The sequence below is a fragment of the Echinops telfairi genome, unplaced genomic scaffold, assembly GCF_000313985.2.
Source record: "Echinops telfairi isolate 266 unplaced genomic scaffold, ASM31398v2 ScPeMD7_7468;HRSCAF=8506_0, whole genome shotgun sequence".
Lineage (NCBI taxonomy): Eukaryota > Metazoa > Chordata > Mammalia > Afrosoricida > Tenrecidae > Echinops > Echinops telfairi.
The window spans coordinates 89,051,336-89,064,083 of record NW_022111369.1 but is presented as its reverse complement, the minus strand read 5'-3'; the positions used below and the strand labels follow the sequence as shown (position 1 = coordinate 89,064,083).

At 38.7% G+C, this 12,748-nt stretch overlaps 2 protein-coding genes across 2 annotated transcripts in view; both read left to right on the top strand.

Moving 5' to 3' along the window:
• PCDH7 (protocadherin 7) overlaps nucleotides 1-12,748 on the top strand; it is a 509,222-nt gene that overhangs the window by 460,094 nt on the left and 36,380 nt on the right. The window lies entirely within an intron of this gene.
• On the top strand, nucleotides 8,135-9,194 carry LOC101650548 (tetraspanin-6-like). Its single transcript, XM_013005596.2, has one exon. It carries the CDS (start codon nucleotides 8,160-8,162, stop codon nucleotides 8,892-8,894), a length of 735 nt encoding a protein of 244 aa, XP_012861050.1. The 5' UTR covers nucleotides 8,135-8,159; the 3' UTR covers nucleotides 8,895-9,194.

Here is a 12,748-nt window from a genome sequence, read left to right as displayed (position 1 = left end):
TGCATATTAGGAAGTTCTTTCTAAGTATAAAAAGTCTTATTAGCAGGGTGAGTGCTGACCTTTATATTTCCCTTTCAACTGAAATGCTTCAAAACTGAGCTTATTACATAAATGCATTGAGCACACTTTTTATAAATGCAAGAGGCTGCAAAAGCCTATTAAGTGATTCAAAGATCTATGAGATGGTCCCTGTGAGTGCTTGCACATTGCATTTGTACACTCTCACGGTAAAATATGGATGAACCAACCATCATTCTATATTACAAATGAAAGGACATGGTAGGAATATTTTGCTTTAACAAATTCATCTCTTTATGCATGAAACATTTCACATGGCTCTGACCCTAATGACTTAAATATTACCCATGTGGAGCATTTCTCAAGTCCTATTAATATTTTCATAGCTGCCAGTAAGAGAGAATTATTTAAAATGGAACAAGATACTGAGAATGTCAGCACTAGCCATCATTCTTAGAACTGTTGCTTTATATGAAAAGTAGGATGTGAGGTAGCCCCCAAAAGGAGCCGTTTTAAAATAATTTTCTTAGTTTTTATTTTGCTCTCCTCATCCCCAAGCAACATGCTCACCCCAGTGTAAAAGTGTCAGCGGGTACCAACCTGAAGCCAAGACCAGTGCACATTTTAGAAATAAATGCTTCCTTTTGCTAGCCCCTCTGAGGCATTTGAACTTCACTGGAAGAAAGTGCATTCCTGAGAACATCAGTGTTTCTAATGCAGATTTGCTTCCAAAGTGAAACAGTGGAGAAAGGCATTTGAAAGAGGCAGAAAGGGCTTGTGACGGAAACATTAGGATTTTAGTCCAGCAGGCATGTAAGAATATGTCTCTGCTTGTCCAAGAAGGTCCCTGCGGGCGTAGGTAGTTATAGCTTGGCCTGCTGACCACAACATCAGCAGTTTGAAATCACCAGCCACTCCTCGGGAGCAAGAGAAGGCTTTCCACTGTCATAAAGATTTGCAGTCTTAAACTCACTTCTCCTTTGCCCTCCAAGGTCTCCATAAGCAGGAGTCCACTCGAGGGCAGTGAGCAGGTAGGTGTTGTTGGCCGGTTGGTTTGCCGTGTGTGTGGTTTTCATTTTCTGCTGTGCTCTCTTTGGGTTTTATACAGTAGAAATGCTCAGACCAATTTTTAGAGAGATACTTAGGTTCAAAATGTGCTAAACCCAGAGCTCACTGGGAAAAATCCTGCCTTTGTTGCTAACGTTGAGTCAGTATGAGTCTGATTTCAATCTGGAAATTAAACTTCACTTTCTTACTTCCTCATCTGATCCCTGTCTGAACCCCGACCACCCACAGCTAGATTGGAGCTCACACGCTAAGAGGACACCATCCTTCGAACCCACTGTCTGTGCTAATCTTTTCACCCTGCAGAAAGGCAGCTAAAAAGAGAGAGGCCCTCACTGCGGCTGTAACCATGGCCTCCAACCTAACAATTGTGAGATGGTGCGTGTTGTGCATAAGGTCACTATGAGTCACATTGTGCTCGAAGGCAGCTAAGAACAAGAGACACCTACGTAGGGCTAGTGGTCAAACCTTTGAGGACTAATCAAAAGTTTGAGCATTCAGGTAAGCTCAGAGACGCTTTGGAAGAAAGGCCTGGCTATCATGGAGGTAGGGCTGAGATTTGCAGCAACTGGTTTTGTTTGTTTGCTTGTGTTTGCTGTTGTTTTCTCACTAAGCATTTGGCTAATTGCAAAACCAGTTTTCTTTACAGTTTGATAATTATATTGCTTGGGGGATATCAAATATAATTTTATGCATCTGTTTTCTCATATTTTCCTGCAATATTTCCATCGATTACAAAGTTTAGATGGTGTTGAATGATATGTTATTTCATCATGTTCTAACTATGAAGCACACCATAACTTTCTGGAGAGCTTTATATTGTCCTTTCGACTGCATCAAATTAAGCTCCAATAACATGTTACTACCACTCTTTTGGTTACACACACAAAAAAAGAAAACAACTATCTGATTAAAGACTTTTTTTCCCTCCTTACTTTGCTCCTTATTATTATTTTTTAATCTGACTTTAAAATGGCTCTGTCACCAATCTGCTCCTCTCCACCTGCCCTGCCAATACTCCATTACCAGGATTAATGGAGTGTCTTTGTGTCTGTCCTGGTGCTTTCTGCTGTATGATGTAAGAATTTCCCTCCCAAAATAACTCACCAGACCACATAGCTGTTTGAAAACATTAATGATTCACCGTTGCAGCTGAAGCAAGGCATGTACTAACTACGCCACGTAGCTTAAGTGCTTTCCTCTCTAACCACAGTCCCTGAATGATCTGGACTCTCCACTCGGTGCACGCTACCATTTCATGCCCACAGAGTCCTGTGTGCTGCTCCCTTCATTGGAATAGCCCCCCAAAGCCCATTGCACTTCACAGGGGTGATCCTCAATCATTTCCAACTTTAGATTCATTGTTCGCTCTTCAAACCCAATTCCTTCCCTGCAACATCAGCTTCCACAGACAAATGCCTTCTGCACTGCACTGGTCATTTCTCATGAGTGCTGTCCTCTCAGAGACTAGACTGAGCTCATGTAATGTCAGGAGCATGGTCTGCTTAGTTTCCTTCCACCATTGCGCGTGGGATGGTCACCCTTGCACTCAATCTGCTCAAAAAAACACTTCTTAAAATGACCTGTGTGAAAAATAAATAAATAAAATGACTGGTGTAAGGGTTTTAATAAATGCATTCAGGTCTAATTATACTAAGTTACAACTTCTAACAAATATATGTATTATAGGGAAAAACGTTACTAGTATGTAGTTATTTCATTTGTACCCACCTCACCTAGACACTTGTGATTTAAACTGGAAAGAAATCAGTCTGTTCATTTTTTTGATAAGTGAATGATCTAGTACTTAATTGAATCATTGCTCAGTGCATCTTGCCAGAATGTTATCATTTTATAGTAGTGTTCCTGTCCAAGAAAACATTAGTTTTTTTGCATATAAAAATGTATTACCATGCACTCTGTGTTCCCAAACTATTTTGAGCAACTACTTATAATGATTTAATTTGCAGTACTGTGTGCCTAATAAGCTTTCTGTTTAACATCCTAGCAGTGAGCTTTCTAAGAGCAACGTGGCCTACATGTAAACGCTTTGGAAACAGCATCTGAATTACAGGCAGAGACCCACATTAGGAGCTGCCAGAATTGTGTTTGTTGTGGCTGCCTGGTTAGCTGCTGTTCGAACAGCTGAAGTCTGAGCATATTGATCGATCAGTGTCAGCTTAAACAAGAATCCGGCCGAAGGGAAGGCAGAGTGGTGTGCAAAGCTGGATTGGCAAAATACAGCTGGGCTAGGTGTGGAAAGGGCAGATAGACTGTTGAATGTCAAAGCACCAGAGTACGTTAAGAAACACATCACATCGAGTGTGCAACATTTAATAGGTAGAATTGTGTTTGTACCTGATTCAATGAAAAGGATGTTCTTCTCAGCTCAGGGGATTGTGACTGCCCTCTTATATGAGGGAGGATGGGAATGAAGTTATTTGTTGGAAAATTCAATTCCAAACTTAACTGAGCTGAACTGCTAACTGAATGACTGTAGTGATTCACTCATTCTGTGTATAAGTAGAGGACTCGTTAACATAATCCTATTAACCCAGCTATTTAAAAATAGCTTTGGGAGTTTTGGAACAATAATGTTATATTTAAAATCTAGCTCACATGAATGATGATACCAACACTATTATCATTGAAAACCATGGGTGTGGGTAAGGTATGTTCGGGGTCCAAATAATCTATGATAAATATTGCCACTAGATGAGTCAAAGAAACATCAGGAGAACCTTCAGAAATCACAAAAGTGCAGAAGAATAAGATACGCCCTGACTACAGCTCCGTTATTAGGACTGTATTCTCTCCAGGTATTTTGATCCAGCCTCCTCACTCTGGGGACCAGCAATCTGAAGGCAGAGACTTAAAGGCTCATTAGTCTGACTTCTTTTGATAACACTACCTGTAGAGGTGTGTGTGTGCGTGTGTGCGTGTGTATTAAACTTGGCTCTGTAATGAACATAAGTAGAGAGTTAAAGCTCATTTTATGGAGGGAGAACTATTTATATTTGAACCATTCTGTTAAAGGCAAGCACTGAACATATATTTTTAAAGCTTCATTATCAGGTAGAGCAGGGATACAAGGTTAACATTCTATTCTTCAAGACAGAGACCAATAAAATGCAAAAATCATAACCCATTTTGTTTAAGAAAATCCTTTGGGAATCCAGTTTTGATTCCTTTTCTTTTCTATTCTCTGCTATTTTCTTTTCTGTGTGCTTTCCTGAATTGGGTCCTTCATGTGGTTTGCAGAAAGGTGGAATCTTGATATTAGCAATTGTGCACAAATTCTCTGAAACCATAGAACCCTTTTATATCCTCCTGTGGAGGATCTGCTGTTCTCTTGCAAAATTCGGCCCACCAAGGTCATGTTTTCTTGGGAGTACAACTTCTCTGGCTATCATTTACATGGCTCTTTCGGAGTTTTGAGTAATAAGATTATGTTGTGTCTTCTGGTGACGAAAAGAGGTTGTTTTATTTTTTAAATAGAAGAGCCACTTCCTGATTGAGTTTTGTGCTAAAAGTAGATCTGCCTTTGGGCAGAAATATGAATGCCATGATTTTCCTATGCAGTATTATTAGCCATACTTCCTGGGCACTTATGGTCAGCGTTTTACTATTTAACTATTCCATATCAATTATTGTGAGATCATTTGCAACAGGAAAAAATATAGTAGGTAAAATGATCACACTTATTTTAAAGGAATCACAGTTTTGCTTTAAAACCGTGATTTAAAACTATAGTTCATTGAAAGGAGTAGTCATTTCAGAGAGTGCCATGAGGTATGATTTATGAAAGACTATGATTTCATCCTTAATACTAGTTGATCAGTTATGATGTTTAGTGAAAGATGATCAGGCTGGCCTCTCTTCGTAATCATAATGGTTACGTAACCACCACTACTTCAGTTCTTTTTTTTTAAATCATTTTATTGGGGACGCATATAACTCTTTTCACAATCCATCCATCCAGCTATTGTGTCAAGCACATTTGTACATTTGTTGCCCTCACCATCCTCAAAACATTTGCTTTCTACTTGAGCCCTTGATTCCACTTCAGTTCTTCATTTTGTATATACTTGGAATTTCTCTTAGCTCTTTGGTAAGTCTTTGTTTAAGAAACTCAAAACATAGAAAGTAATTTATAAGCTACATTTACTTTTCCTAGTTCTTAAGCTTTTCTCAATACTATTCCTGCCTCTAGAGGTCAACGTATCAGCAATCTTTATATATACTCAAAGCAATAGATGTGCTGATTCAATCTGTGTTGCTGAGCAAATTCTGGCTTACAGCAACCCTGTGAGTGAGGAGAACTACTGCACAGGGTTTCCTATTACAACGACTCAATGCAATTATCCAGGAATTTGTTTTTTATAACTAAGTACTAAATTATACAAGTATCTTTATATTTACTTATAGATTTCAGTACTTTAGTAACATGGACACACATGGGTGACAGAATGTAAACTGAAGGCTAAATGGCAATCGAAGTACTATCACATTTGCATTTTCTTTTCTTTCTTACAATCAAGTGCAGAGAGGGTAATACAAACATATGCGATAGATGGCCCATTAGCTGGCATACAGAATCGCTGAAGCAGTGCAGCTCAGCAGAGAGCCCAAAGACATGGAATGAGAGGGAGAAAGCAGTCTGATAATTAGAATGAGTCAAAAGCAATCTCCGGCTTGCTTTCGCTTGCACAGATGACAGGGGAAGGGAAATGTTCTTTTCTTCGGAGACAGAAACAGGACATCAGTCAAAATGATAAGCGATGTCAGTATAATATTCCTCTGAGTCAGGTACCACTGAGCTAGGCATCTGGGATGAGACCTTCTAATCTTCTTTCCTTTTGCGTCAGTTTTTCTCTGGGTATTGGGAAAATAGAGTCCATGCCAAGATCTAGCTAAGAAAGTTCACAGTATTTAGTTGGGAGAAATAAAAGAAGTTTATAATGTAGTGAGATTAATATAGTCTTTGAAAACTGTAAGGCTGAAATGTTTGTTCTTTCTTCCTTTGTGAATGTGAATAAGGTATTTATGTGACTTAAAATGAGCATGGATAACCTTTTTCATAGGGATGTTGTGTTTATCCACATATAAATGCTTATAAAATGGCCATAGCTAATATACAATTATACTAAAAGCTATTATTTTTATCACTTAAAGGATAACCAGAAAAATCAGTTGTTTCATACTAGCAAGAGGAACCAACAATTTTCATACAGCCATCACATAAGAAAAATAGGACTACTTCATTTTGTTCTTCTTATTTTCCCTAAGAATCGATGGGGAAAAAATCTATGTTTTACTGACTCCAATCAAAGGCAACACGTATCTTCAATCTGTTTTAAGTTCCAACTGCATCAAGTTGATTCTGACTCATAGTGACCCCATAGGACAAAGTAGAACTGTTTCTAGAACTGCTACTGTAACGAGCCTTGGGGTTTCTGAGACTGTAAATCCTTATAGGGGCAAATAGCCTCCTTTTTCTCCTGTGGATCAGCTGGTGGGTGCAAGCCACCGACCTAGGAGTTAGCAGCCCCATGCTTAACCCCGTCTGCTAACAGAATTCCTTTCATAATATGAAATCATTGCACTCTGTTCACATGCCCTACACTACTGAAAACCAAGGCCTTTCTTTTGAAAAATGAATTTCAGGGTAATAACGACTTCTGAAAAAGTTACTAATGAGAAAAATCTACATTTCAGCTGATACACTGACATATTCTAAAATTAGAGCTCAGACTAGAGTGAATTGTAACATAAGGCCTACAGCATTCTAATTATAATGGAAAGAGAGAGAAGGGGAAAAGGCTACTGATAATTGAATAAACCTCATGTCTAAGTTAACGGCAATTCACTGATTCCATTTTGGGATACATATTTTTCCCTCATCCTCAGTGAAAATTTTACCGTGAGAGATTAACTCTGTCTCTGATTCCTTAGGTACCCAGCCCACAGCAGGAAAATTAACTAAAGTGACTTATGTAAGGTATTTGGGGCTTCGGGTTTAAAGAAACTGTCAATATAGTGTAGCTATTATTTATTTGCATACATTGATTTGCTCATTCACCTTTTTTACAATTATATATTGAATTGCAAATGGACGAGGCATTTAACAAGAAGGAATACACTTCACAGAGAAGGCTATGTAAAGTTCAGCTACTGCTGTATAACAAACCAGTCCAAGACTCATTGATTGAGGACAATAAGGATTCACTGACATAGGATGACCTGGTGGTTACACATTAGATTGCTAACTGCAGGGCCAGCAGTTGAAAACTATTAGATGCTTCTCAGGAGAAAAACAGAGCTTTCTACACCCATAGGTGTTACAGCCTCAGAAACTCACTGGCCCAGTTGTACTGCTGGGTTGCTACAAATTGGCATCGACTCAATGGCAGTAAGTTTGAGTTTCAAAAGCTCAAAGTGGATCTGTGGCTCTTCTGACTTAGATATGCTCATTTGTTCCTGCTTCTGTGATCTGCTATCGGTTGTCTAGGGTTTGCTTTATTAACTTTGGCTGGATTCTTTCTTTTATCTGGTACTGGGCTCACTTCCAACCTCTGTGTGTTTCTGCCCTTGATTTTTCATTTCTGTCATATCATAAAAACCAAGCCAGAGAGAGACTATTGGGGGCAGAGCCCCTTATGGTATGGCAGAAACGGAGAATCATGGGCAGAAAGAAACACACAGAGGTTGGAAGTGAGGCCTCATTGCTTATATGGTATTCTGTTGGCTAAAGCAAGTCTTAAGACCTGTAGTGACTAAAGAAATGGGAAGAGATTTCATCTTGGGACCGACCGGAAAAGCAACAAAGCCACCTTGCAAATAAAGTCTGGATATAAGAGTGAGTAGAGAATTTTGGCCATTTCAGTCATCTAGCATCAGAATCATGCTAAAAAGCAATGGATAGTTCAGCATTTGAAATATCTTTAACCAGTTTTATTAACATAAGTTTGTCGGCCCCAGTCTTTTCCCTTGTAAAATAGAGTACTAAAGTCTCCGCGTCTCGCTGGCTTCGTTGCGACCGCCTGGCGCGGTGGTGCGGGGGTCTTAGGCGAGCCATGGCGTCCCCCTCGTGGAGACTGCAGACCAAGCCAGTCATTACTTGTTTCAAGAGCGTCCTCTTGATCTACACTTTCGTCTTCTGGATCACTGGTGTTGTCCTTCTTGCTGTTGGCATTTGGGGCAAGGTGAGCCTGGAGAATTATTTTTCCCTTTTAAATGAAAAGGCCACCAATGTCCCCTTTGTGCTCATTGGCACTGGCACTGTCATTATTCTTTTGGGCACCTTTGGCTGTTTTGCTACCTGTCGAGCTTCTGCCTGGATGCTAAAACTGTATGCAATGTTTCTGACCCTAATATTTTTGGTCGAACTGGTTGCTGCCATCGTAGGATTTGTTTTTAGACATGAGATTAAGAACAACTTTAAGAATAATTATGAGAAAGCTCTGACACAATATAACACCACAGGAGATTATAGAAGTGATTCCCTAGACAAGATACAAAATAAATTGCATTGTTGTGGTGTCACCAAATATACAGATTGGGAAGATACTAATTATTATGTCCAACACGGATACCCAAAGAGCTGCTGTAAAACTGAATGTACTCCGAACAAAGATGCAAGTAAAGTAAACCACGAAGGTTGCTTTCTGAAGGTAACGACCACAATAGAGTCAGAAATGGGAATCGTTGCAGGATTTTCATTTGGCGTTGCTTGCTTTCAGCTGATTGGAATCTTTCTCGCCTACTGCCTTTCTCGTGCCATAACAAATAACCAGTATGAGATAGTGTAGCCAACGGATCTGCGGGTTTACTCCTCTCCAACTTTAAGTGTAAGAACAGTTGTCAGCCCTTTATGAAAGAAATAATGAGATCACCTGATTGGTAGATACTGGCCCAATAAACTGAAAAGCTACTGAGACAACTTACCAATAGACTGACTCTATCAAGATAGTAGTCCAATAGGCTGACGAAATCGACATTTGCTCAATATGTTCAAAGTCCGCCACTTATGTCCCATTCATGTGAGATCATTGCAACATCTCCTATTGCCCTGAAACACTGGAAGAGCTAGTAAATTGCAAATGAAATGCTGTGTTCCTCTTGACTTTTCTTTTTCTCGGGGGTTCTTTGCCAGGCACTATCAGTGTGCTGTTTGATGTAAAATGGAATTACCCCCTCTGAATTGCCTACTGATGTAGTTTGATAGGAAATTAACCCCTCTGAGCTGTCCCCTCCTCAGCCAAGGTTATCTGGTTTGATTGTATAATTTGCATCAGGGAATTTCAAATGCTGTCCATAGTCTCTGTTCTGCTAACAGGCAGCGGAGAATCACACTGTGTAATAGAACTAGTCAGTACTTGGATCAAATCGGTGGTGCTGGTGATGGTCTCTGACCTAACACCCCCAAAGACTAAGACAGCCTTCATGTTCCCTGACTCATCAGGTTTCAGCACACAAATGAAGGTGTTTGTACTGATGTTTATATTTTCCCTATTTGCAGGGTTCTAGTTATTACTTCAATAGTGTTGGAATTAATGTCTTTTCTTTCGGAATTTAATTTCATTAGCCTTCGCTGGTATTTCCTTATGGGGTTGATGTGATTTAATTAGTCAACTTGAGTAGTTTTAGTTTTGATTTGTTTCCTTGATTAATAAAATTCTCTTACACAATAAAAAAAATAGAGTACTAAAATAAATAAATCAAAATAATCCGTGAATTTGTTGATAAAAATCTTACATGATGGAGTCGTATTGATTCAAAAGCAAATGACTATAATGAATATTAGGTATGCCCCACTTTTAGGTGTAAATATATATTTTTGTTTGTTGTATTTTGATTGGTTTTCATTGTGCCGAGGACAGACCTAATATTGGCTTATCATTGTGTACTTCCTGAAAGCACAGCAGTTTTGTCTCTGGCAATCCTTAGCAAAGCAATAGTTCTCACGTTGATGCTGAAGAAGGCATGATTTGCTCTCATAAACAAGCATGCCTCAATACCAAGTCTAAGAGGAACGCGACCGTGTTAGACAGACATAGCCCCGGATACACTCGGTGCTTCCCCAGATGTTGGTAATCTGAATAATGGATTCATAAATCCCTTTTCATTATCTCTTGATCAGGAAGATCCTGTTGCAGTTTTACCTTGACTCTCTGAAGGTCATCCTGAAATATTTAGCTCCAGTATAAGTTGACTGGAGCCAAAGAATGTGTGTGTGTTCCAACTGAACAATCAATGTTTTGAAGTAGAAATCGAAATTATAGGTAGACCACCAATATAAGAATAACATTTATTGAGTGGTTATCGCCTACCATGTCTGGCTCCCTGGGTCTGTTCTAAGATCTTTCCATGGATTGAGCATTTCACGAAATACTCACAGCCACTCATATGGTAGATACTATTTATAGCTCAGTTTACAGCTGAAGAAACTGTGAAGAAATATTAAAGTGAACCTAACATGTTACATTCTACTGGTGGAGCTATAATTCAGGAATGGGCATGCTGATCCAAAGTCTCCCTTAACATTCCTAGTATGTTACCCCACTCATACAGGAAATTATGTATGAAACCAATCATTTGTAATAGATTATTAGATATTTTTCTGTCAAAAAGACTAATTCCAAGTATTTTTGGTATGTGTGACCATAATTGAGTGCAACTAGGGACTCTCTACTGTCACTGAAACTTATCACCCATGGAATATTTAGCAAGGTTTATAAATGATGTTAACTGCCATAGAGTTGGCCTAAACTCATGGTGACCTTAGTGCACACCAGAGCCAAAAGCTGCGCAGTACTGTCACACCACCATGATTAGTTGTGGATCAGAACATAGTCCATAGAACATGGAGTATACACACGGCACGGAGTCGATTCTGATTAAAAGTGGCTCTATAAGGCAAAGTAGAACTGCTCATTCAGGTTTCTGAGACGGAATCTTTATAAGAGCTGACAGTCTTTTTTCTCCCACAGAGCAGCCTTGAACCCCTGCCAGGAACACACCATGCCACCAGAGATCCAGACAGAGAGGACAGAATGGGTTCGTTCATCTAGATAGCTTAGTGGACAGAGAAAGAACAACTAATCGACTTTGTGGTGCTTTCCAACAAGTTCGGGGTTGTGTTAGTAGCTTGCTGGCAACCGTTACACTTTATTGTCTCTGATTGGAAACTATACGCAAATATTATGGAAACCAAGAGATTTAACATTCTATTACATAAAAAAGGAAATATTGCTGATTCAAACATGACAATTTAAAATTAGTGTGGTGAATAGTATGTAGCAGGTGTATTTTATTTTGATCAAACAATTCATGGCATTGTATATTAGAGAACACATTTAAAATGAAGCACCCTCAAAGCTAATTTATGTGATTTAAAGATGAAATTTATATTACTAAAGGAAATTTTGCTATATTATGTTAAAAGTTCTTATTAAATTTTAGTCCATATTTAAAGCCCTTATTGATATATCCAACCACGTTGCAGATGTTATAGAGCCCCAATGGTATCTAATGTGGTAGTGATTTAGTTTAGTCAATCTGTTATTTTAAAAATTCAGTGCTAAAATATGATTCATATTTATCCCAGAAAATTACTCTATTCTTGCAAGTCATTAACGCCTATTCTTAATATATGTTATATATAGCTTAAAGTGTTTCTTGTAAAAAATCTAATTAGAAGTTCAATATTATCAGTAACTTTATATCTTATATAATATTAGTATTTGGTCCAAATTTTCACTCGTGGACGTAGTTTGTACCCTTTGTAAAACAAACAAACCACTAAAAACCAAATTCTCAGGAACAGATGCCTGTAGCAGTAGGATGTGTTTTAAAACTATAAGCAATTCTGAGTTGAGGCAAGTAGTGAGATAAATAATGCCCTTCCCAACCCAAATCTGCCTTACCGAATCGATTCAAAATATTGCATGTGTCAAATCATGTCTACAAAGGAGTATAGACTTTATTGGATTTATTAATTCACCTGGGTCCTCAAAATAGTCACAATTAACTCAAATATACCAATGGTCAATCATGAAGCTGGCACAAAATCAAGCAACGTTTCCATTTGTTGTACATGCGGCCCCACATTGAGTCAGAAGCAGCTCCTTGGCAATGAAACCAATGACATCATTTTAAAATACACTTGTCTATTATTAGGTCAGGGAGCCCTGGTGGTGCAGCGGGTTAAACACTGGGCTGCTAACCAAAAATTTGGAAGCTTGAATCCACCAGCTGCTCTGTGGGAGATAAATGAGGAAATTTGCTCCCATAAAAATGTACCACCTTAGAAAGCCTCTGGAGCCATTTGACTTTGTCCCAGGTCTCAGTGAGTAGGAATGGGTTCTTTAACTGTGTGTTTGCAAGTTTATTGGTAGGCCACTGACTTTGGACACAATCTGTTTTAATTCAAATGTAAACCTGGACACTGCCTAGCTCAATGATTCAGGAACTTTATTGAGATCCGTTGAAATAACAATGAGGATTAAATGGATTAAAAAATGCATTAAAATGGACTTTAAAATATTTCATTTTAAACAATTTTAAACACATTCTCTAAATTTAGCTACTGTTTAAATTCTAAAAGTCTAGAATGGCGACAAATGCTAGTCAACTTTACACACACACACACACACACACACAC